The sequence below is a fragment of the Clarias gariepinus genome, chromosome 26 (assembly GCF_024256425.1).
Source record: "Clarias gariepinus isolate MV-2021 ecotype Netherlands chromosome 26, CGAR_prim_01v2, whole genome shotgun sequence".
NCBI classification, from domain to species: Eukaryota; Metazoa; Chordata; class Actinopteri; order Siluriformes; family Clariidae; genus Clarias; species Clarias gariepinus.
In genome coordinates this window covers 9,970,728-9,996,462 of record NC_071125.1, presented here as the reverse complement: position 1 = coordinate 9,996,462, position 25,735 = coordinate 9,970,728, and the positions used below count along the sequence as shown (strand labels likewise).

Below are 25,735 nucleotides of genomic sequence, written 5' to 3'. Positions count from 1 at the left end.
CCCTGCACATGGTCAACTGACGAGAGGTTTTCAGCACACCCTTGAATATCTCTTCCATACACATGGTTATGATTAAATGTGACAACCAATGTTACCCATACTTAATCATTTATCAGTACTTAGGGAAAGCTGGGAAAAAGTATATACTCTAGCAGTTTTATAATTCATAACACACTGAATCACTCTTAGGAAGAATGGGAGCAATTAAACCTTGCTACAGTGACAAATTCCTCTTGGATAATTAGCATGATGATTTTGTGGCAGAGTAATTTTCAAAACAGAATGCCTTACAAATTTTAATTTTGTGCTGACAGAAGTGCAATGTATTAGTAGAGATAGAACAAATGTTTTCTTTTAAAATGATTTAGGCTACATTTGAAAAACAATAAACTGGAATAAAAATAATGAAAACCTATGACTCAATCCACTAGGTGTGTAAACCTCAGGCTTCCACATCATGCCATTTTAATTCTTAAAGCAGTAAATCATTAAAAGGGCATTCAAATTAAACCGAGACTTTGGATTGTACATAATAACAGAACACAGTTATGATATTTAAAAACTGCCTTTATTTCATATAATACCCTACTACACTAATGCACTTATCCCAGCATTTCACTAGTACTTGGATATCATCAATGTAGAAAGTTTTCTTAGTATACCAGAGCCATGATCATACTGCCTGCTACACGTCCCAAACTCTGGCCTTACGGGAACTCCTTTAATGGCCCAAACATGTGGAGATGGCTTGGACCCAGGATGGGACTGTACATGGGAAGAGCGATAACTCCCAGACAAGCTCCCGTAATGTGCAAGTGATGTTGTAAATAATAGTACAGTTCAGCTCACAAATAAATGGCTCTCTTCTGCAAGTTGGTGACAAATTATTGGATGATTTTCAAGGCTCAGACATTGCAGTTGCTGAATGTTCACAGAACGCTTGTCATTCACATACATACAGCCTTCTTTAAAATGTTTGCACCATTTGCATAAATGTTTTACTGCGCTTGAAGTCTTTTGTAAATGTCAATCAGTTTTACACCTTCATTCAAATTTAATAAATCCTGCTTTGAATGACTTAAATGCCCCTTGTATCTGAAGGTATCACTGAATCTGCTACAATAAGATAGAATATCATATGATACAATCTTACTTAGTAGCTTTTAATTTAATAAGAGAGCAAAATTATTTAGAATCTGGGGTAGCATTAGGCCCACCATTCATTTGCTTAGGTGGACAAATTGAAACATTATTTTAAGCATAAGTTACTGGCAAATCACAAGAACAGCCTACTTCCCTATCAGTGCACTTTCACAATCTTCTATGCTAGATACCCTTTATAGGGTGGATAAGATAAAGATACTAGAGGAGGATTCTTTCTTACCCCATTTGTTGTTTTTCAAAAGCTGATTTACCATTAGATAACGGTCAGTTCTGACCGAGTAATCTGACTGGAGGAGAGCCATTTCACGAGTTGTGATAAGAGACAGCAACAGCAACGGGACACTGTGAACTATACTGTTCACTGTTCATGTAGCATCATACACTAGATAGGCAAAAGTATTTTGCCAAACCTGTTTATTATTTGACTCGGTATTTTAATCAGGGCCCTCATGCCCAAGACATCTTGAACAATGCTATGAGTCCGCACCTTCACCTCATCATCCTTTGGGATAAATTGGACAGAGATTACAAGCCGGCCCTTTTCGCCTAACATTAGTGCCTGACTTTAAAAATGCTTCACAGATCTAATGGTCAAGAATTCCCACAGAAACACTCCAAAGTCTTGTGAACAGCTTTTTAAGAGTGGAAGCTGGTATAGCTGCAAAAGGGCGGCCAGCCGGTTTTTTGAAGTACAGTGGAACCTCGGATTGCAAGTAACCCGGTTTGCGAGCGTTCCACAAGATGAGTTTTTTATATATACATTTTGACTTGAAAAACGAGCTAGTCTTGATATATGAGTACCAAGTATCATCGAGTATCATGTAACACGCACGCGCTTCCTGTTTTAATGCCAAACGTAACATAAGCACAACTGGTTTTTCCCCAAAGCATCTTTTATTTTGTGTTTGTGTTTCTCCCCTCCTCCTCTTCTCCGATTACAATTACTACAGTTACGAGTCTTATCAAAGATAAAGTGCAAGTTATATTGTTTTATTTTCACTTTATATTTTGTATTAATTATTTTCATATGAATATTTTTGTGTTGTGGAATGAATCGTCTGAGTTTCCATTATTTCTTATGGGGGAAATTCACTTTGATATATGACTGTTTTGATATACAAGCATGCTTCTGGGACAAATTATGTTCACAATCCAAGGTTCCACTGTTTATACAATGTCATTGCAGGTTTGGCAAAATACAATGGCTTAAATTAGTTCCGCCACTTGTGACAGAATATGTGTTGGTGGAGCAAAATAACTTTTTTAAATAAACAAACAAATCATAATCTGTTGATAATAAATTGCGTTTGTGGAACTGTTGTAAAAAAGCGATATCAAACTCAAGGTCGTGCTGTTGTGCTGCCCCTTTTGCATGATATTGCTTAATTAAAGAGATGATACAGGTGTACTACTGCAGTTAAAAAAACACTCTATATTGTACACAATTCCTTAAAACATCATGCTAAAACGATTTGAACCGACACTATTACACTGAACTAAGATTTTTACTACTACTGATAAGAGGTGCCAGAGGCTGTGCGTACAGGTGCGTATACAGTGCGGCTTGCTTCAGTGTGAGATCTGGAATAAAAGCTGCAAGCATCAAGGTCACAGTAGAAAGACTGAGTCAATTGTGGTACCATGAATTAATCTACCTTTTCATCTGCATTTACACACACAGGCATTAAATAAACACACACACACTGTGTATGGCCGACAAATGTGTGATATAACCTCCGTCTGCTGCCTTTGCTGAGATTAACTCCCACCAACAGCTACAACAGATGGGTCTCTGTTCTCCAGCAATCATCATGTAAGTGTGCATGTATGTGTGTGTGGTCCTGTGGTGTTGCATGTAAGAACGTGTGATCAAACATGCAAAGTATTGGTATGAACACACACACACACATAAATAGTAGCAGTTCCTGACTGAAGGTACTGTATTACAGTTTCTTTGGTTTTGGTTCTGTTTGACACCTCTTCAATAAGTTGAAAGTAAAGAAAGAGGAATTGTGCAGTCACAAAAACAATAACCGTACATAGCAATCTGCTTTACTGCTTTGGCATACTGAAAATACCTGGTGAAATCGAGCTTTTTCTCTTTTACACAACTGCGTGCAAGTGTTACCTGAGTGTGTGTGAGTGTTAGCTTTCTGGTGACGTAGGCCAGGTTACACTCTTCGGAATGACAGCACACTTGAAGGTAGTCATAGTCCTTCACTTCAGGAGGATGAGGCCAGTATTGGTGGCATTTGGTCTAAAATAGTGCCAAGATTATTAAGCAAAGCACGCACATGCGCACGCGCACACACACACACACACACACACGCAAAATATCAAATCACCCTAGGAAAAAAATTAGACCAAATGGTTACCAAGCAACAGTCAAGCTGAGCTCAAGAATACAGCAGTCACAATTAAACTGTGTGTGTGTGCGTGTGTGTGTGTGTATGGTATCTGAATAGGTTTCTTCTGTGTAAAATATCCAAATACAGTTCCCTTTATTTATTAAAAAAAAGAGCTGCGTGTAAGCTGCATGTGCATGCCAATATATACAAAATATGCTTTATAACACATCCCTGAGCTTGTTTATAAAACCTACCCGTCCTCTCTCGGTCAGTGTGGTCAGCATGATGATCACACTGACTCCCTGCTCCCATACACTCCTCCAGAAGTGTGTACATGTGTGCGGCAATGGCCCCTGTGCTGCTATATACTGCAACGTTGTACTTGCTGGCTCGGTCTAAATCACAAACACACAAACAAATACATATTATTGCATATTCTAAATATACATAAAAACATGACCTACTGTGGGAGGATCATAGTCCTTATAAAAATTTTGCTTTGGGGATTCCTTGTTTTTTTCATAACACCTATTCAGGAATACAAGCCCTAAAACGATTCCTCAGCCCTCTCTGACAGTCACAGCCGAATCGGTCACAACAATCAGTTAAATCAATGATTTTGGAGTTAGATGGTGGGGTTTTCTTAGTCCTCAGCACACCTGATTTAACAGCAATTTCCGAAGTGACATGGTGTGATAAAGTAGGAAAAAACACTAAAATGTGCAAGATCAGGGTATATCATAATCATATTCTTTTTACTTCTATTCATTTAGCAAAGTGCTTAATTAATTTTCCAGGTCCTTATATTCAAAAATGGAAACCAAAGCATTAGGCAGTGTTTGGATGGAAACGATGCAGGAATTGAAGAACCATACAGGAAATGGTTAGAGAAAAGTAAAAAAAAATATGTGGAAAAAAAATAGAAAAGAGCATGACTCGCCATTCATTCAAAACAAAACAAAATATCAAAGCAAAAATAACTTTTCTTAATACAACTCTTAAACAAGTGCAAAAGTATAGTGTGCTATCATTCTCAGTCAAACAATACCAGTAGCATTGCTTGTCATAGTTTTCCCAGTAATTACTTTCTCCATTTTTCCCCATGAAGTCTTCTAATAAAGCCTGGGATCTTTGTCTTCGCCATATTTTTCACAATGTGTGACTTTAAAATCAGAGTGTATAGAAATGTAAATCCATTTCAACCTTTTAGCTTGAGTTCATCATGAAGTGTTCCGCCTAGAGTGCTTAGACTTGATCCTTCCATAAGGATATTGCTGTTTTGGTTTGTTATTTTCCTTTTTAGAGGGAATTCTGGGAGAAGTGTACTTTCCATTGAGATTCTTGGCGCTCACTCAAAAGGGTATTGCGAGTTAAGAATTCAAAGCTGCCCGAAATCTGGTACGTTTCCAAAGACTAGTGAGGTTAATTTGTAAGATAAGCAGCAAACTTAAATGGCTCCAATTGATCTAACAGGTTGCTACTGGTAACAATATCCAAATGGAATTCTGGTATGATATTTGGTCATTTCTTTCTTTTGTTTCTTTTTTGTGGGAGAGACCTTGTATACATAACCTTTAAAATATGCCAGGCTAAAAATGACTGACTATAAGAAGTTGAAAAAGTTGAGAGTTATAATATATTGTCATTAAGCATACAGTCAAGCAGCTTCTCTAAACCACCTTTAGACGCACATTTGTTCAACTGCTATCATAACACATTCAGGGTGTGATGCATACACAGACGGTTATATAATGATATGATATCATTAACTACGGTTGTCAGGTTGTTCAACAACTTTTTCAGCCCAACTACACCTTGGGCACAGAAACTAGCCCAAGAATTCGGAAAATTAAGACACATTTTTCTTTTTTTTCCTTTTTTTTTTAACAAGTCTTTGTAAGGGAAACAACAGTGCACACATACCTCATTTAAACACTTTTACTTTAGATTGTGCCACCTAGGAGGTAACTCTAAGGTACGGTACGTGTACTGGTATTTTATGGTTTAATTTCTTATGAGCTATTATTTTAGCGGTTTTTAATCAGTTTCTCTTCATCAATTTGCACAGTCTGGTGTTTGCTTAGTGGTTATGTGTAACAACCTGGTTTAGGTCTGATTATTGGACTATTTACTACATTAAACTCATTACATCAAAGTCTCATGAGTCACAGGTTGCTACTTAGTTTGTAGCTCTAAAACTTATTTGTAATGCATTTCACAATGTAGGGTAATCTTTTGTGAGATTATTTTTAGTTGTACCATAGTGTGTTTTCTAGGTCTGGACCCTGATGAGCATGTTTTAAACAAAGGGTGTTCGAAAGTGCCAGTATATTTAGTGCTTGTGATTTTATGCTAAACTAGTTTATTGTGTGGCTCCTAGACTGGCTTTGCTAGTGTATTCATAGCAGATTAATTGATTGATCACCCCTTTGAAGAGAGACTAAAGCTGTACTGATATTAAGCTAAAAAAAGATTTTTTTGTTTTTTTAGGAAAGAAAATTTTTGATGGTTTCTTTAGTGAAAAAAAAAAAAAGATTTTTTTGTGGAAAAAAAGCACAGGAGCCAAGCCTTACTGTGTTGTTCGGCAAGCATAGCATGTGAACTTAAATCAAAATAGGTTAAAGCTGTCATGAACTGAATGGGAGGCTTAAGCTATTAAAGAAAAAAAAATACAAGAGAACGTTGAGTTTTTGAAATATGATGAAATAGAACATGAATGTTAGTATGAGGCCCGAGAACTTATGATTAAAAAACTGGAAATGGAATTGATTATGAGGCAAGTTCCTCAGTCTGCATCTTCCGTTCATGTTTCATCTGCAGATCAGCATTTGACAAAAGAGGGACAAAAATAAAGGAACTCGTAAATGTTTTCCCTACAGGATTGTGTGGCGACCTCTTTTAAGAAGCCTAAAGATGTTTGGACTCTGCTGCTACATATGATAAAAGAAAAGAACAGGATCTGAATGCATCCTTTACTGTTGATCAAAGCCTTATGAATGCTGCTGTTAATATTGTGGTCTGTTGTGCCTACTGTTAACATTTCAGTACACTGACTCTCTCTCTCAAATTCTATAGTGGTTAAATGTTCTGAAATGTTACCAATAGGTACAACAGCATATTAAGAACATCATACATAAGTCATGTCTGCATGTCTGAAACTGGAGTATCCAAAGAAAACCCGCCAAGTATGGGAAAAACATACAAATTTCATGCGCACAGACCCAAGGCGCGAATCAAACCCAGGGTCAGGGGTAGCTCAGTGGTTAAGGCATTGGACTACGCCTCGGAAGGTCCCAGGTTCAAATCCCACAACCACTTGTTGTCCCTGTTGGGCCCTTAAGCAAGGGCCTTTAACCCCTTAACAGCTCAGATGTATTATGAAATAAAATCGTAAGTTGCTCTGGATAAGAGCATCTGCCAAATGCATAAATGTAAACCCTCAACCCTGAAGGGTAAACCTGCCCATGCTCTGACAGCAGGTTTGACATGGTTTGCATTTATTGTAAAAGCCTGAGCATAAATCTTGGTATTCTTTATGAATGAACTGCAAGTCAAACCAGTTGGTTAAGTCACTTGTCAGTCCATAAGTGAGTCTTTTGAACAGCATAATACTCTTTATTATTAACTATTCAAGCACTGTTTTAGTTTAAAAAAAAAACTCCATATCATACTGTCTATTAGTCTGATCAGGAATGTAGTGTGCCTGTCTGCTTTTTCATTCTCATATTTACATTTAGGCATTTGCCAGACGCCCTTATCCAAAGAGACTTTTATTTTTATTGCATTATACATCTGAGCAGTTAAGGGGTTAAGGGCCTTGCCAAAGGGCAACTTGGTGGTTTAGGATTTAAACCTGGCACCTTCCTAACCGTAGTCCAATGCCTTTGTCCAATGCCATAGTCCAGTGCCTTAACCAGTGAGCTACCCCTGACTAAGTTACCTGTCTACTAAAGACCACAGGGAACCAAATGCTGATCAAGGGTTTTGAAATGGGTTTTTACGAATGCCTGGTGTTATTTTTATTTTAGACAGGGGTAGCTTACTTGTGGAAACTACACTGTGTGGTGATGTCACCTGTAGTATTTGAGCCTGAAATTCTAGATAAACCAGATTATGCTTAAAAGTTGTTTGAGGTTTTTTCTGGATGCACTGTTTTTGTTTTCTTTCCCACCATCAATAGATAAATCAGGTGATTGGAGCGATGGGTTTTTGACAAGTTAAAAAAAAGAACACCATGGGAACACAAGAAGGTCATAAAGTTGTAAGGTGAAAACTGGTTGCAGTCATCACGGTCAGATGTGGTTTAAAATATGTTGGATACTTTGTGCAAAAATTTAACTAGGGTTGTCAGTGTAAAGTCAATGCAGCACAGAAACCATCAACATGGTAAAAAAAATGTAGTTAAAATTTGTTAACTATGTTTTCAAGAACATGTGACAGAAATGCTGTGCCAAAACCCGAGGCATCTGGAGATCGTGCCAGCTTCAGTAGACAAAGGACAACCCTGCGAGAATCCTGAGGCATCCAGAGAAAGACCAGCTCCAGCTGGATTCTGCTTCATGATGGTTTGGAGCTACACATGCTGCTCCTGTGCTCCCAGTGATCCAGACACCATCTGCCCTCTGCACCTGCTGACTCATCCCTGTGCTGAACTGGACTTTATGTTAATTTAAATAACTTTCAGCTGCATGACACACATGATGTTATATCATTTCTATCCGTTATCACCCAAATGAGGATGAGTTCCCTGTTGAGTCTGGTTCCTCTCAAGGTTTCTTCCTATTGCCAGCTCAGAGAGTTTTTCCTTGCCACTGTCGCCTTCACCCTTCGCTTGCTCATCAGGGACAATCTCATTATTATCTAGACACATTTTTCTCACACATACACACTTCCGAAAATTATCTTTTCAAAATTCCTTTTCATTTTTGTCAGGCTGCTTCGAGACAATGACCATTGTTAAAAGCGCTATACAAATAAAATGTAATTCAATTAAATTTAATTATGCAGCCCTGATGATCCACTGTAGTGACCCCTAATGGGTACAGCCCAAAGCGGAACACTAATCCCACAAAAAGTCAATGCAGCAGAAATTGACAAAAAAATAAACCATCAAAGAAAGGTAAGAACATCCAGTAACTCACAGCCTTCTAATTCCCCAGATCCCAATCCGATCGAGCACCCATGGGACAACTCCAGGCAAACAAGCCTGATCCAAAGAGGCCCAACACCAAAACCCGCAGCATCCATACAGATACATTCTGGTGCAGAACACAAAAGCACATTAGAGGTAGAGGTCCCGTGGGCCATGCACTAAGGGGTCAGAGCTGCCTTAGAGGCACAAGGGTAACCTAAACCATTGTGGCTTTAATGTTATTGGTTTTAAAGTTATGGCTGATCAATGCATATGTCTGCATTATAATGTTTAAAATTATCCTCAAAGTCCTTCTCAATGGCATGAGTTGTCATGAATTCCACCATTGTTTTACTATCACAACGGTGTTTGTCAAACTGTGATGTGTACAAAGTTACCAGGGATCATGAAAAACTATACAATGCTATGACACCCCATACAATACGAACATTTTGCCACAAAATTGAAGGCATATGGTTATCGACAATAAATTTGTATGTTGTAGCATTATTATTTCCCTTCAGTGGAACTAAATGGTTTAAATATGTTCTGTACACAATGTAAGCTCAGTGAAAAATGGTTTGCTAAAGATGGTGTAAAAGATCTTTACTGGCATGCACAGAGCCCTGACTTTAACCACACTGAACACTTTCGAGAACAACATTTGTTTGGGCCTCTTAGTACCAGTAAACAAATCGAAATACTACAGTATACAGTACATATACATTCTATACATAAATAGTGTATAGTGTACAATATGGCTACTGCCAATTTATAATAAAACTAAAGGTAGACCACAGACACCTACAAATGTAATGATAGAGTGATAACTCAAAAGACAACCTGGGAGTGACAAACTTGTTCATACTTGCTAGTGTGAACACACAGTTAGCATAATCTTTATGGTAGACATCTTCTGGAAATGCAAGATAGACAGCATTGACAGAAAATATGTAACTACCACCATCACTCACCATTACATATATAATGTAATGTAAATACATATTATTTCTGAAAAAGCAGCCTAACCTTTAAGAGCTTCCAAAACATATTAAAAATTTGCTTAAGTAGAGGTGACTAACAGTTAAGTATATGTGTTTGTATTGGTGTGTGTGTGTGTGTGTGTGTGTGTGTGTGTGTGTACTAGCCTTCACATGACTCGCATTGATGTAATTATCCTCCTCCGTTTGTAACGCCACCCTGGTGATGTCATCTAAAAGGGAGCAAAAGGAGAGAGAGTAAAGAATGAGGAAATAGCGATTCAGGGATTATCTAAAAATGCTTCATCTAACAAGTTTCTAAAGAGCATTCTGTCTGAACTTGAAATACATGTTTTATATACAATTTAAAAAAAATTATACATTTACTATAACTGTAATCCACTCGTGTCTTAGAGCTTTGCATCTGTAATCATAACATAGCTCTATCATAATCACAAAACAATGAAGACATTCAGGTTCATATTCAAAAACCCTTTTAGATATGCTAAACAAAAAGAATCTAAAAATGCAATAACAATAACTGAAGCACTGACTGCTGACACTTCTAAGAAAAAAATTACAAACCATAATTATTGTGATAATGGCTTTTCCGGGATTTTGAATCAGTTCAATACTCACATAATTTTGCCTGTCAGGGAGAAACAAATGTGTCATCACATGTGTGATGTGTTTTTTATCATCAGGGGAAACTTACATGGTAACACATCTTTGTACCGATTCTTTTCCATGTTCTCAGACTGCTTTGCACAAGACATTAACAGTCCAGCTTTCTTCCTGTGTAACTTCTGTTAATGTCAAAAGACACACACACATACACGGATCATTAACCAACTTAAGCACATACTTAGGCTGTAGGCAGACATGCCTATAGCAAAAATATGCGTTCACACATGCACATGGTGGAATATACTGACCTCAAATTGCATGAGCAAAGTTCCAGAAGTCAGGCCTCTCTCCAGGCGAGTCATGGAGTCTTCTAGTGATTCTCCAGATGGGTGACCAGGAGATGGAGGAATTTCATCCTGAAGGTTAAAACTGCCAGGAAATTGTAGTGAAGCTTCAGCTCGCAAAGAGATACCTGAAAACACAGAGCATTTAAAAAAAAAAAAGTTAATAAAGTTAAAGTTAATATAAGACAAGTTGCTTCAATTTCACACAGCTATCTGCAAAGAACAGTAAGAGTCGCCACTTTTGCATATAACTGCCATAAAAGTCATAAAGTGATGTTTGAGGTCAGGACAATGTGTCGTACATGTCCGACTACACAAAAGGAAAATCATCATTTCCTCTGTCAACTATTAATCCTTTATATTATAAAAAGTCTAGCAGGACAACTTAACCTGACCCCAGGGCCTTACCAGTTTATCAAACCCCAACAACTTATATACAAAATTCAGTCTTCCCCGTCTTACCAAAGAGTGTAATACTCAACACTTTTTCAGCTTTAAACCCATGGTTTGCAACCACAGAACTGGTTCTCTTCTGCCGATCTGCATGGTGCCAATGTTCTCATGACACAACAAGACACATTATATATTTTTTAACCTTTTTTAAGAAATTTAGGTTATACAGTACTGTCAAGTCTCTGCCTATAACTGAACTCAATCCAGCCCCATATGAAGCAAGTATGTTCTGACACCTTCCTATAATAGCTGATGTTAACTTATTCTACAATTTGTGTGACGGTAACACTTCTGAGACCTTTGCTTCTCATGGACATCAATGAACCTGGGGAGCTCATGTCATTGTTGCCAGTTCACCATTCCCCACCGCTTAGAGATGCCCTAACCCAGTCGTCTTGTCAAAGTCGCACAGATCTCCTCATGCTTGCCCTTTATTCTTGCTGCCAGGGCATTAACTTTAAGAACAGACTGTTCACTTGCTTCTTAATATATTCCAACACTTGACAGACGCCATTATAAAAATATGATAATGATTGTTATTCATGTCATCTGTCGATGGTTTTCATGTTAAGGCTGATCACTATACAGAGCGTGGCGGTCACTGCTTCACATCAGGGCACCATGCATGGTACCTCTCATGAGATTTAGAAACTAATTTTTTTTTAAAGGGGTTTCAGTTTCGGCATACGTTATTCAGGTTATTGTCAACCAGATCACTACACAGGACTAAATCATCTTTGCATTTTTGCACATTGCACAATGCACAGTTATGGACACTATACAGGACTAATCATCTCTGCATTTTTGCACACTGCACAGTAATGGACACTTATGGAAATACACTCACGCACAGTTGCACATACCCCGGACATTCATGGACATTGTACATTTGCACATTCATGCACATTTGCACTAACCCTTAACTTTCCATCTCACTTTTTCACATACCCCGGACATTTATGGACCATAGACATCTACGCACACATGCAGATTTGCACCTTCTGGACATTTCCATTTATTTCCATTTAAATTCATCTTTAAAATTTTTCTACATTGTATAGATAGGTTTTTTTTTACATTTCTTATATATTTTTTGTTCTATTTTCTACAGCTAGGTTTCTCTAGCTAAAGTTATTCTTATTTTATTTCACTATTTATTTCTTGTTAATTGTTTTTAAATTTTTAAGGTCACAGGCGGTCCTTTAAGCATTTCACTGCATATCGTACTGTGTATGACTGTGTATGTGACAAATAAAATTTGAATAAAAATTTATTTCCACCAGTTCTGGTGGTTAGGGTTTAGGTGTATAGAATGCTAGTTAATTATGTAATTGCATGTGAGCCCTGGATAACAAACAGGCTTCCTGGTAATTATGAGCCCTATCAGGAGCAATTCAGCAGAATTTCCATTATTTATTGCATGGCTCTAGAAGAGCAGTAATACTTGCAAATACTGTACCATGCGTGCTTACTTGTGGGTGCAAAGGTGATTTGTATCTAGGGTACATCAAACCACACAACGAGTGCTCCTGGTCTAATAGGAGTGACTGAAAAATATTGGTTAACTGAACAGCCCACTGTTCAAGTCCACTGTTCCAGCTTCTAAGGTAAGGCCTGATGAACAAACACTAGCTAAGATGCACATCAACAAACCTTTTCGACGTACAAGCAGGGCAAGTTCCTTGCTGTGGGACTCTCTGCTAGCTTTGATGAACATGACCACTTGTTGATGTGTGTGTTCTGAAATGTCACGCCCATTAATCAAGAGCACTTGATCTCCCTCCAGCAATGCAGGCACACAGCGCCCAGCCTGCAAGAAGGAGGCAGAGCTACATCTAGTATTGCATGTTGGGGGGGACAAGAGAACGCAAATCCAATATGTTTATACTGTACTTCTTACTGGGGAATTAGGGTTTACATGAGAAATTGCCAAAGGCATCTTCTGATCCACACCTCCCTGAAATGAACAACCAATTAGTAAAACATTATGTTTAATGCAATCAATAAAAACAAACATAATAACAAAATTCACTCACTTTGACATTGAACCCAAACTTGCCATCTTTGTCAGGGCTGATGCTAATCAGCAGAAGCTCCCCATCCGCTGCCATATCCTGCAACAACAGGACTAATAAGTAGCAGAACAAAAGGTTCCACAAAATCAAAAGCAGCATTTGCGTGAATAGTTTGTTTACGCCGTCTTTATATGGAGTCAGATTAGTCTCATAACACACAAATAAATGTCACACAATTCACAACTTTATTTAGTAATTAATGTAACACAATTCACAAATGCTTCATAATTCACAACTAAATGTCATGCGATTCACAACTTTATTTAGAAAGTTTAAATGTCACACAGTTGAAAAATGTGATTACTTTCATTTACAGTCATTGACATAAACATAAATTCGAGGTTATGATTGAAAATAGACCATAATATATTACATCTGCGCAGTGTGCCAGTCAGTACAGGTTTACAGCCAATCATGATTATACATATTAGTTAAATATAGTATTGATGTGGCATGTACATGTAGGTGTCATGTCATTCGGCTAATATACAGTATAGATAACACCTGAATTTTGCTGCAGGAAATTCCCTTTTTTTTATCTAAACGCATCAGGGAAAATCTCAAAAGTCCACATACAAATAAAGGGATGTTTGCAAATGGCCGAGCAGTTTGTAAACGCAGATTTGTTAGTCTGTGAATAAATGTACTCACGAAATACATTTGTGAATCACTCGACATTTATATGCAGGTCACGAAATGCATTTGTGACTCATGTTACATTTATATGTGAATTACTAAACACATTTGTGAACTCTGTGACATTTATTTGTGAATTATGAAACTGATCTGACTCAATATTTTCATACCTAGTATGCTACAGTCTGTGACTATATCCTTTACTTTTTATTTCATTTTTACTTTATTAAATGTTCAACCATGTTAACATGTTAGTATGCATTTTTGTAATTAGTTGGTCAGCAAACTGAATTTGATGGTCATTAACAGTTAGATATTAAGGTGCAACCTTTACCCATATACAATTTTTCTGCCATTTCTGAAGCTGTTACTATTTTTAAATACCATTTCATTTTCTATGAAGCACTAAAATGCACAGAATAATGCACAGATTCCAGTAGTTTTATTTGGAGCACTGACAAGAGACAGTGATCTGATATTCTGGGTTTTCTAGGATATGTAAAATAAGAAAATGAACATGAGCATGAGTATTACAATGATTTGAAGGATTTAGTGTTCTTGTTAACCACACCTCATTAGATACACTTACTTGTGAGTCAAACTTTGCATGATACCTCTTGCCCTGAATCAACACTGTGACTACATTCAAGACAATATCTAATCCAATCCCAGAGAGCATCGAAAATGGTTGTCTGGTTTTCTTTAGTGAGAAGAGAGAAAGAGAGAGAGAGAGAAATCTATACCTGACCATATAAACTCACCTTTTCCCAGAGACACTGCCAGTCTTCCTCATCTAAAGTATTTTCATCAGGTTGGGACTGGACTCGGGGCTTCTCATCCTCCTGAGCTTTCCTTCATTATACAGATTTTTACAATTTAAAGTGCTTCACTTTTTCCACATTTTATGTTAGAGCCTTATTCCAAAATGGAGTTATTCATTTTATTATTTTCCTCTAAATTCTTCAAACAATACCCAATAATGACAACATGAAAGAAGTTTGAAATCTTCGCAAATTTATTAAAAACAAAAATGAAAATTACATATACATAAGTATTAACAGCCTTACTCAAAATTGAGCTCAGATGCATCCTGTTTTCTATCTGGTCACTCTTCCATATAGACCTAATTGGTGGAGTGCTACAGAGATGTTTGTTCTCATCATGTTCTTGGTCACCTCCCTGACTAAAGCCCTTCTTCCTTGATATATACAGGTGTTTGCCTTTCAAAGTCATGTATAATCAAATGAATTTACCACAGGTGAACTTCAATCAAGTTGTAGAAACATCTTAAGGATGATCAGTAGAAACAGGAAGCACCAGAGCTCAATTTGGAGTGTCATGGCAAAGGCTGAAAATACTTATGTACATGTGATTTTTTTTTTTTTATATAAATTTAAAAGGATTTAAAAAAAACTTTTTTAATGTTGGCATTATGGGGTGTTGTTTGTAAAATTAAAAGAAATAAATAAGCAGAAAAAAAATTATCTATTTTGGAATAAGGCATAACAAAATGTGGAAACAGTGAAGCTCTGTGAATACTTGCCGGATACACTGTACTGATTTGAACAGATCAACCACAATTGAGTCATTTTTGTAAAATATGTTCAAAAGGAGCAGACTAAGGCGATTGTATACCTGTAAGTATAGAACACGTCCTCACTCTCGGTCACATAACTCATGTCGTTGGTAAGATTGTCTACAGAAGATGGACGAGGCTTTCGGAAATCATGGCGCAACCGAGGGCTACGCCTAAAATGGGGATGATATGTATTCAGTCATCAAAACAATAATTCTGTATCCTATTAATAATCAGTGTTTATAATTAATAGCTGTGTAAACACAGTACCAGTTAGGTGTACTAGGTGGAGATCTTGAGGGGAGACTTTTAGTTTCCAGATGTTCAGAGGAAAGAGACTTTTTTAAAGGGCTCCATGTCACCTCACCTACTAGTTTCCGATACAGAGGGAAGGACCTTTAACAAACCCAATTCCAAAAATGTGGTCATTAGAAAAACTCAAAATCACTATGAATTCATAATTAGACATATAGGAATATATAGAAATCAGAAATCATGCCAGCATAAAAATGTACCTAGGTTTGGAGACGGCAAGCGAGTTTTTTCTGTTGTAGAACGCGTGATGGTCAACGCAGGATCGCCAAAGGTTTTTACAGCAACGAGAGCTGGGCAGGCATAGTGCCACCATTTGTTGTCCAACCTCCCCCTACATAAAAGCAAAAACATTAACTATTTCTGCATAAATGGCAACTATGGCAAATATTTTTCTACAAACTTACATGTTTCCGTCGAAGGTGAATGAAGAATCGCTTTCTTTTAAAAGAAATCTTAATTATGTTGATCCTGAGAGTGAAACAGATTAGCATTAAAGGGCGTGCCTTAAAAGTTGGCAAATGGTGAGTCATAATAGAAGTTAATAGTAGTTTATGGTTCATGGTAATGATCATATTATATAGGCAGAATGACAAGATTATGTTACTAGATCCTGCAATTGCAATAATAAACCTAAGTCAATTAATAATTGTTTTAAGGTTTATCTGGCCAAAAGTTAGGCCCATCACTGATCATTTTAGGAAGCCTTAAAATCTGAGCCCAGGTCCAGTTTTAGTAAAACTGATGGTGTTGCAATTTTTCTGGTCATGTAAATGTTAAGATTGCAATAAGCATTTGAAACATTAATCATCCTTGACTGTGTCAGAGTGCACAATGAAAAGTAGCTGAATATTCAACAGAACTACAGTGAACCAGTGATTCAGTCCTCAGAGAAGCAGATGTTGGTTTCAATTATTGATAATATTAAAGCATAGCAATAACACAAACTGTTGCCAAAACACATCCTAATACAATAGTTTTATTGTATGGTTTTTGAAAATATTAATACTGATACAGCGGTATCAAATGGTCAGAAATTCCAACTCACCAGGGAAAGAAATTGGAGCAAACTAAATTGCAAAACATAGCCACGCCTCCTGATGCAATTCCAACCCAAAGAGAAGGATTGCTAACATCCTAAGAAAAATAAATCATTTTTGTATGAATTCAAATGTACATCCTGTCTAATAAAAGCAGTGATACAATTTTGTGAATCAAAAATGTTGATATGACGCAATGGTTGTGATACCCGTGCACTATGAAGCTCTACTCCATACAGATCTAAAGTTCTAGCTGTGTTCAGATAACACAACTCTGCCTCACTCTGAGACAGGCCTCTGCAATGCACACAAGCATACAGTTAGTCACTCATTCCAGCCTCCTCACAAAAATACTCATACAAAACCACATACAGATGAATACACACCAAAATATGATACAGGCACATCCACAAATGCATTACCGCTACAATATGCCTTCTGCATATGAGTACATGTACATACTTGTGCTGAGGATGCAATGATTCCACTTTCAAAAGGAAGTCCTTGCCCTGATCAGGGAGAAACTGGATATGGTCAAGATATCCAGAAGGAGTCTCAGGAACATAGTCTCCAAATTCAGCTTGTTATAAAACAGAAAGAGAGCTATTAATATAATTAGCCGCGTCTATTGTTTATCATTCATTCATCCTCAGTTACCAAGGTGATCAAGGCCATGGTGGCCGGTCCATTGCTGGACACCCTGCACACATATTCCCACACATATTCGCACACATATTTACACCAAGGGCAATTTAACACAATTAATCCCCCCTACATGCATTTTTTAATAAGTTTAGAAAGGGTCAGGAGAAATTATTCCGGACACGCAATACTACGTGCAGTCAGTAAACCCGAACTCAGGATCAAACTGGGGGACCTTTGGGCTGAGGTGAAAAACCTACCCACTGCACCAACGTGCCACAACTGTATAGGATTAAAACAAGGCAGAACTGTTCGGTCAGTGAGCATGTTTGAAATATCAGGCTTACATTGAACAGCATAGGATGCCAGCACCACAGCAGAGCTTAGTGGACACTTTAACCTGTAAGTAAAGGACATTAAAATTATGCTTAAAAATTGAAATATTCGTTTGTTTTATTTTCACTTTTTTTTGCATGCAGAACCAAAAAACTTCCAGCTCCATATTCTTTTTTTTGTTTGTTTTTTCTTTAGAGGCCTGGCATCTAGCCTTTCTTATGCATGTAAAACTGGCTTGGAGTCAGGGAGGGGTGGGTGCTATAGGGTTTATAAGGGGGTTATAAAATCTATATTGAAACATTACATGTTTACCCTGTTATATCTCTGTTTAAAATCAATAAAAATATTGTTGAGAAAAATCAGTGATACTTCACAAGAGTGTATAAATGCTGGGTGTGCAACCTTTCTCCCTCAGAAACACACTATTACTGTTAAACAGCTTAAACTAAATCCATTTTTAAATATGTATAATGTATAAGAATTAAAATCAGCTATAATTATGTAAACAAAAGACTGAACTCTGAAATCATGTAGTGTGGATCACATGTGCCTTTGACAGTAAACACTGACTAACATGATGGAAAAAGTATTACCTCCCCTCCAGAATGTCTTTCTTAATTTGCAAAAAATAAAAATGCCTGAAAAAAAAAAAAAGATAAAGATATATAAATATACATTCACACATGTACATGCACACACTCGCACATAAATCCTGAACAGCCATAACATTACAATGTAAAACATTATTCCCAATACTGTGTAGGTTCCCCTTGTGCTATACAGTATGGGCAGCTCTGGCCCCTTGGAGTGTGGCTCTGTAGGACCTAGGGGGTGTGCTGTGATGAAGGGCGCTGGGACATTCTTTGGGTGTTGTGGGGTTGTGGGATGGTGCCTCCTTGGATCAGACTTGTTTGTCTGGCTTTTGTTCTATCTTAGACAGCATTGACTCTTTGGTGATTTCTGCTGCATGAATAGGACCGGACAGGCTCGGCTTTGGTCCACATGGGAATTAAGTGAGCCTTGGATGTCCATGAGTTTGTCACCAGTTTACTGATGTATAGTTGCTAATGTTTAATGTTGATAATGTGTAATAAATTTAGTATTTTATGGTGTTAATGGTATGGCCGATACTATATATACAGACACATAAAAAGACACACACACACATACACACACACACCTGGTCTGTTCATGCTGAAGAGAGTTAGGGTCAGAGATGAAGAAACGCACTCGGAATATTAAATGGAATGGGGCAGAACCTGAGAAAACAAGAATGACTCAGCTGTGACAACATTTACAACTGGCTATTTATTTTAGTACTGATTAACTAAAAGAGTATCTGAGGGAACTGATCAATAGTAAAGGGCTGTTGGTTAATAATTAATCCTTAATTTAAAAACATAGTAGGTACAGTAATATAGGTTCCTGACAAGCTAATGATTTTTAGACACTGTACATGAAACACCATGCTTATACTCTTTATACTCCCGAGTCATTTACTATCCAGATGATGTGGATTTTTATGTAATTCAAATAAATGCTTTTTGGTGAGAAATTAATTTGGCAGGAGACACAACTTGATATTTGTGATATAGTATGAATTACATATTTTAGATTTTTTTAAATTACTCATATTTACTTGCTTTAATAAACACATCTGTAAATAATCCATTACTGACTATAGGCCATATGTTATGTAGTGGTCTATTTCTGTTGAGATACAACATGAAAAGCTGATAAACAGCACCAGTCAGTAATTGCATATATACCAACTGGTAGTTACATGATAAAACATAACAGTTTTATCCATCCAGCTAGTCCAACCAACATCCAACCTTCTCTTCTAAATGAACAGGCAATGTTTTTGCAAGACTTCTGAATCAATTTTGTTGCTACCATCATGACTTACAACAGCAATAAAAAATTAATGCATCACCAATACATGACAACAACTCTGCCATGCTTGACTGAGGAGATTTTATGTTTTGGATCAGAACAGATTGTTTTCTTCTGGTTTTTTTAGCCTTTCCATCACATGACCAAATGTAGATGGTAATCATATTGTAGAACTTTTATGAATGTTTGTTTGTTTTTTTTGGGTGAATTCTGATCTAAAATTCTGATTCCTCCTGATGATAAGTGCTGGATTCATCCCTTCCTGTGGATGTGTAGATGCTCTCATAGCTTTTCTGCCATCAGCTTCTTGTTGTTTTCGTTGGTCGACATTGTCCATTTCTGGTTGTTAGACATTGCAAATTGTATTGACTATGCCCAGTGTTTGTGACAACACTGTTTTGTGAGCATTTAGAATGATTCAGAATGCTTTTCTCCCATAAACAGCTCTCTATTTTCAGTATTCCCAAATCCTCTTAAATGCAGTATTCACAGACAAAACCCATTTCTTCAACCCGGAGTAGTCATTTAGAGCTCTTTAAACAATCAACCTAACAGGGCACACCGGCAACAAGAATATTTTTGACCACTTAAAAAAAGCATGGTGGTGGAGATTCAAACTAATTTTCCATTCTCTAAACTGTCTAATTTCTCTAATCAGGGAATAACAACAGAAGTTCTCATCTATTATCTGTATGTCTTCGGTGTCCAGTACATGCTTTCCCTATTTCTTCAGATAACAAAACATAACAGTGAATGCAGTGTCTGTGTGTGTGTGTTTTGTTAACTTTGTTTAATTATTACCTTTAAACTGCTTTTTGAAAGGTTTGCTGGGGTCCAGCCATCTCTGAAATGCAAAATGTAAAATTTACTACTGTACCACAATTTACTATCTTAAAATTTACCACAATACTGATGCTCATTAAAGGGCAGGTGTTGATAAGAAATTTTCATATCACCTTATCCACCTTTTTATTACACCACATCATATTTTGGTTAAAGAAAATATGATGCCACTGTGACTACTTTGTCCTTTACTAATTTTCTAAATTGTATTTGGAAATACAACTGAAAATCTAAAATTTCTTTCAACATTTATCCAAATAATTGGTACATATACTGTACACTGCCTGGACAAAAAGGTTGCCATTTCAGAAGAGTCAAATTATTGGGCTGCATCAAGCAAATAAAAATGACTAAAGGGATTTGTAATTCCTGAAACTGGGTAAGAACCCCCTTAACACATTGTCAAAACCTAGGAGGACACTACTGAACTGTCAATTTAGTGGAAGAAATGTAGTGGAAGAGAAAAAAAAAAAAAAAAAAAAAAACATAGATCACTTAAACACTTGGAGAAGTGGTATGTTAAAAATTCAAGAGTTGCTGTAAAACCAAAGCTATGTTTAACAGTGAAAGTAAAAGCATTTTTATACGCATACAATGTGATAAGAACTCACATGATTGTGACTAAATGGCTCTGTGACCATAAGAAAACCACTTGTTAATTAGACTAATCAGAAAAAAGCTTTGAATTTGCTAGGGAGCATATATATTGTACTGTGAAAAGGTCATTTGGTCTGATAAGTTATGTGGTCTGATTGACCCTATTCCGAAGTGATGGGTACAACAGGGTAGGAAAAGAAGAGCATAAAGCGATGCACCCATCATGCATAGTGCTCTCTGCACAAACCACTTGTTATAATCTGGGGTGCTTCAGTTGTTAATGTCCTGACTCAGCACTGTTATGTGGCAATAAAATAGTCAGCTGATGACCTGTATGCACTGAAAGACCTGGTTATCACATCATTGGAGTTTTTCTTCCCTGATGGCATATGCCAGGATGCAAGTTGTTAAAGAGTAGTTCTGACCACCACATTGTGTGCTGCAATCAAAGTTAAAGCTAAATAAATGAAATCTAACAGTGTGCGACATTTATTTATTTATTTATTTATTTATTTATTTATTTTGGCCAGGCAGTGTATAAACATTAGAAGGTAACTTCTTGGAGTTATCCTTGGAATGCAAAATTTTTTACTTTAAAAGATGCCTCCTGAATGGTGTGTCAATAGCAGTAGTGCTGAGTATTAAAGTACATCATATAAGTGACTATCAGTGCATGTTTAACCTGTACCATAAAACTGAATGATTAAAAGGTCTTTAAACTTCCACTTTCGCCAGTATAACTACATACACATATACTCACAGGTGAACTAGAGACGTCTTCTGTGATCTGGAGACCAAAGTACTGCTTCTCCATTATGCCCAGGTGTTCAAAAACAAGGTCAAATAACAAATGTCCAGCATCATGTTTCTACATTTTAAAAAAATAGACACATATGTTAAGTGTGTTATGAGCATACAATATACAATATATGAAATGAGACTTTTGGAGTGCAGATGATATCGTTTTTAAATAACATCTGTGGAAAGATACCCAAAATTTATAAATGCAGTTTGGCAAGAGTGCCACTTTATCATTATGTGCTGTTATTTTGTGTGTAAGTGCCCTAAAATCAATGAAGCCAAGATTGCATCACTGCGGTTAAATATAATGTTCATTTCACTCCACATGCCAATTTAGGTCTTCTCTTATACTTTAATTACACAGCACTCCTTTCTTAGACACCTCCGTCTCGCACACTCGTTTGTACTTACACTGACGGTAAAAGTATGTGTTGTGCTGTCAGGAAGTAGCACAATGCAAGATATGCCAGAGTTTGACATGTGTGCGCGCTTGGAGAGGTCAACCAGACCCAGAGAGGTGATTTTGTTTCCAAGTGTACACCATGGGGAAGTCATCTTCTACACACAAAATACACCTGCCAGAACGCAAAAAAATTAATAACATGGTGTAAGACTTACTTCTTAACATATGCACACAAACAAAAAACAAGTGGCAGTTAATTCAACATACTGAACCTGTCCTTCAAAAAATAAATCTTCTCCCCAACAAAACTATATTTTATTAGAAAGAGGATTTGCATTAGCAGGCTCCAAATGTCTTCAGATTGTCACATTAATTATTTCTTTTTTCTTTTTTACCCCCCTCCCAACAAGTAATTTAATCCCTCAACTAAACCGAAGTAATCTCCCATATGAATTTTCTGCAAAACATTCCAAGCTGCCAGAGCAATTTTCAGTCTATCACTTTTAGATTGACTTGAGTATAAAAAAAAAAAACAAAAAAAAAAAACTCTCAAGTGCTCAAGGGCATGGACCGAGAGTCTGACTTGCTGGCACATCTAAATAAAACACATTTCAACTAGGTGTCAGACTATCTCCCATGATGTAATACTTGTTTGTCATTTGCTATTTCATTTTTTTGGTCAATTGGCTAATTACTTTTTTCCTAAGGATGAATTATTTTGTATGTAATCATTTTTTTTTTACTTCCACACTAAATGAAGTTTCTAAAATGTAATAAAGTAATGACTGCATCATTTCTATCTGTTGTTACCCTGCTAAGCCTAATGCTCCTTACTGATGACACCAAATGTGCACCATAACTATTGACCTCCCTTGAATGGTTATGCATTTTATAAATCTCCACCTGGAAGGGAACTGGATTTAACTTGAATTGCTTGTCTTATTTTTACAGGAAATTTGTTTATTAATAAAAAGTAAGTAATTATTTTATAGGTATTTACACCCAAACACAACCTCTATGTTATTTTTGGTGCAACCAGTTGCTATCAGAAACCATTAAATAAGCTGAATGCACTTTACCTGTGGAAAATAAAAAAAACGTCACATTAACTCTATATAACTTAACCTGCCCCTGGATGACACAAAAATTGTCATTCTTAATATAACGAATGATGAAAACCAATGAACTATCCAAACAAGTTTGGGACAATAACAGTTAAAAAATTCCTAACTGAAAACATGGCACAACAATAATTCTGTAAGTACAGTACACAAGGATGTATGAATTAGTGTTGAGCCTCATGAAATCCTGTTTGTAGGTGTGTTAGACACGTTGAGTCTTAGCAAACATGGTTTTAAAAAATTTGTTTGTCTAATGAGACTAAAATTGAGCTTTTTGATTACAGTTTAATGTTAATTAACATATTATGGAATACCAGCGAATGACAAATAGCCTACTTTATTATCTGTTTTTTAACAATCTGTTTAAATGATTGTGTATCAAGTTTAATGTAAAGATACAGGTCTATCTTAATAAATTAGAATATCATTGAAAAGTTAAATTATTTAAGTAATTTAAATTAAAAAAAAGTAAAACTCATATTAGAGATTCATTACATACAGATTGATATATTGATCAGAATATTGTGAAAAAGTTTAATATTGAAGACTCATTGTGTCACACTCTTATCAGCTAATTAACTTAAAAAGACCTGCAAAGGTTTCCTGAGTCTTTAAAGTGTCTCTCAGTCTGGTTCAGTAGGCTACACAATCATGGGGTAAGCATTAATGGAAAGTTGAATAGAAGAAAAAAATGTGGTACAAAAAGTTGCACAGGCAAAAGGGCTAAGCGCTAGTTAGTGCTTTAGGAGCCACCCCACACAGACAAATCCAGGACAGGGACAACAGTTGTAGGCCATGTGTCAAGCCACTCTTGAACCAAAGACAATATCACAGAATGTCATGACCTTACCTGGGCCAGTAAACTCGCCCGAAGTAAACTTCATAGAAAATCTATGGTATATTATGAAGAGGAAGATGCAACACACCAGACTTATCATGCAGAAGAGCTGAAGGCTGCTATAAGAGCAACCGGGGTTTTCACAACACCTCAGCAGTGCCACACACTGATCGCCTCCAGTAATTCATGCGAAGGGAGCCCCGACCAAGTGTTGAGCGCTGTACATGTTCATACCTTCTTAGTAGTCCAACATATCTGCATTAAAAATCTTTTTTTATTGGTCTTAAGTAACATTCTAATTTTGAGACACTGAATTTTGAATTTTCATTAGCTGTAAGCCATAATTAGCAACGTTTAAAGAAATAAACACTCAAAATATATCATTCTGTATGTAATGAACCTATACAAAATAAAAGTTTCACTTGAAATAAATCAACCATTCAATGATATTCTAATTTATTGATAGTGATTAATTAAGGTATGCATACCATCAATAGCGACACCAATTTTCAAAGTAAAAAACATACAGTTAATCCAACCTTATATAATCAGTAAACACAAACACTTTACACTCTTTCTTGCCCATATGTCTCAGCATGTTTATGGAATAGAACTTACACTAAGTTCCAAATTATTACGCAAATGATATCTTTCTCTGATTTTCATAATTATTCAATGCAAATGACAGTCAGTATAATTTTCTAGTTATCAACCATTAGTGTATAATTTTAATTTTATTGAACAAACGTCCTATTGATAATAATATTTATTTCAAAAATAAAAAACTGAAAATGCACTGTTCCAAATTATTATGCAGAACACAGTTAAAACATTTTATAGGCTGTAAAGAACTGAAAATGGGCTTTTGTTGAATTTGCAGCTTTAGGGGGTCATATTTACTGAAATTAAAAGCTATTTTAATCAAAAACATCCTAACAGGGCATGTTGCATCTTGACATAGGACCCCTTCTTTAATATCACCTTCACAATCCTTGCATCCATTGAACTTGTAAGTTTTTGGACAGTTTCTGCTTGAATTTCTTTGCAGGATGTCAGAATAGCCTCCCAGAGCTGCTGTTTTGATGCAAACCGCCTCCCACCTTCATAGATCTTTTGCTTGAGGATGCTCCAAAGGTTTTGGGTTTGAGGTCAGGGGAGGATGATGGCCACACCATGATCTTTTATGCCCATAGCAGCCAATGACACAGAGGTATTCTTTGCAGCATTAGATGGTGCATTGTCGTGCATGAAGATGATTTTGTTACGGAAGGCACAGTTCTTCTTTTATTACCATGGAAGAAAGTGGTCAGTCAATATACTTTGCAGAGGTAATTTTCACACCTACCAGCTCTCTCCCCATGATTTTGGCCCAAAACATGACTCTGGCACCTCCTTGCTGATGTGGCAGCCTTGTTGGGACATAGTGGCCAGCCACCAACCTTACACTACTTCATCCATCTGGACCATCCAGGGTTGCACGACACTCATCAGTAACCAAGATTGTTTAAAAATGAGTCCTTATGTATGCCTAAGCCCACTGCAACCGTTTCTGCTTGTGAGCATTCACAGTAT

The 25,735-nt window shown here is 36.7% G+C and overlaps 1 protein-coding gene across 1 annotated transcript in view; it reads right to left on the bottom strand.

Annotated features, from left to right (window-relative positions):
- ptpn3 (protein tyrosine phosphatase non-receptor type 3) overlaps nucleotides 1–25,735 on the bottom strand; it is a 41,687-nt gene that overhangs the window by 3,446 nt on the left and 12,506 nt on the right. The window contains exons 2-23 of the mRNA XM_053487555.1: nucleotides 22,213–22,376; nucleotides 21,761–21,868; nucleotides 20,362–20,404; nucleotides 18,845–18,923; nucleotides 18,258–18,302; nucleotides 17,676–17,728; nucleotides 17,149–17,266; nucleotides 16,896–16,983; nucleotides 16,695–16,783; nucleotides 16,054–16,117; nucleotides 15,850–15,980; nucleotides 15,605–15,730; nucleotides 15,394–15,507; nucleotides 14,520–14,610; nucleotides 13,084–13,161; nucleotides 12,948–13,004; nucleotides 12,701–12,857; nucleotides 10,559–10,722; nucleotides 10,339–10,429; nucleotides 9,792–9,856; nucleotides 3,767–3,907; nucleotides 3,293–3,421 (exon numbers count right to left, since the gene is read on the bottom strand). Coding sequence (XP_053343530.1) covers nucleotides 3,293–3,421; nucleotides 3,767–3,907; nucleotides 9,792–9,856; nucleotides 10,339–10,429; nucleotides 10,559–10,722; nucleotides 12,701–12,857; nucleotides 12,948–13,004; nucleotides 13,084–13,161; nucleotides 14,520–14,610; nucleotides 15,394–15,507; nucleotides 15,605–15,730; nucleotides 15,850–15,980; nucleotides 16,054–16,117; nucleotides 16,695–16,783; nucleotides 16,896–16,983; nucleotides 17,149–17,266; nucleotides 17,676–17,728; nucleotides 18,258–18,302; nucleotides 18,845–18,923; nucleotides 20,362–20,404; nucleotides 21,761–21,868; nucleotides 22,213–22,356 — 2,175 coding nt within the window. The 5' untranslated portion in view covers nucleotides 22,357–22,376. The remainder of the gene's footprint in view (nucleotides 1–3,292; nucleotides 3,422–3,766; nucleotides 3,908–9,791; nucleotides 9,857–10,338; nucleotides 10,430–10,558; nucleotides 10,723–12,700; nucleotides 12,858–12,947; nucleotides 13,005–13,083; nucleotides 13,162–14,519; nucleotides 14,611–15,393; nucleotides 15,508–15,604; nucleotides 15,731–15,849; nucleotides 15,981–16,053; nucleotides 16,118–16,694; nucleotides 16,784–16,895; nucleotides 16,984–17,148; nucleotides 17,267–17,675; nucleotides 17,729–18,257; nucleotides 18,303–18,844; nucleotides 18,924–20,361; nucleotides 20,405–21,760; nucleotides 21,869–22,212; nucleotides 22,377–25,735) is intronic.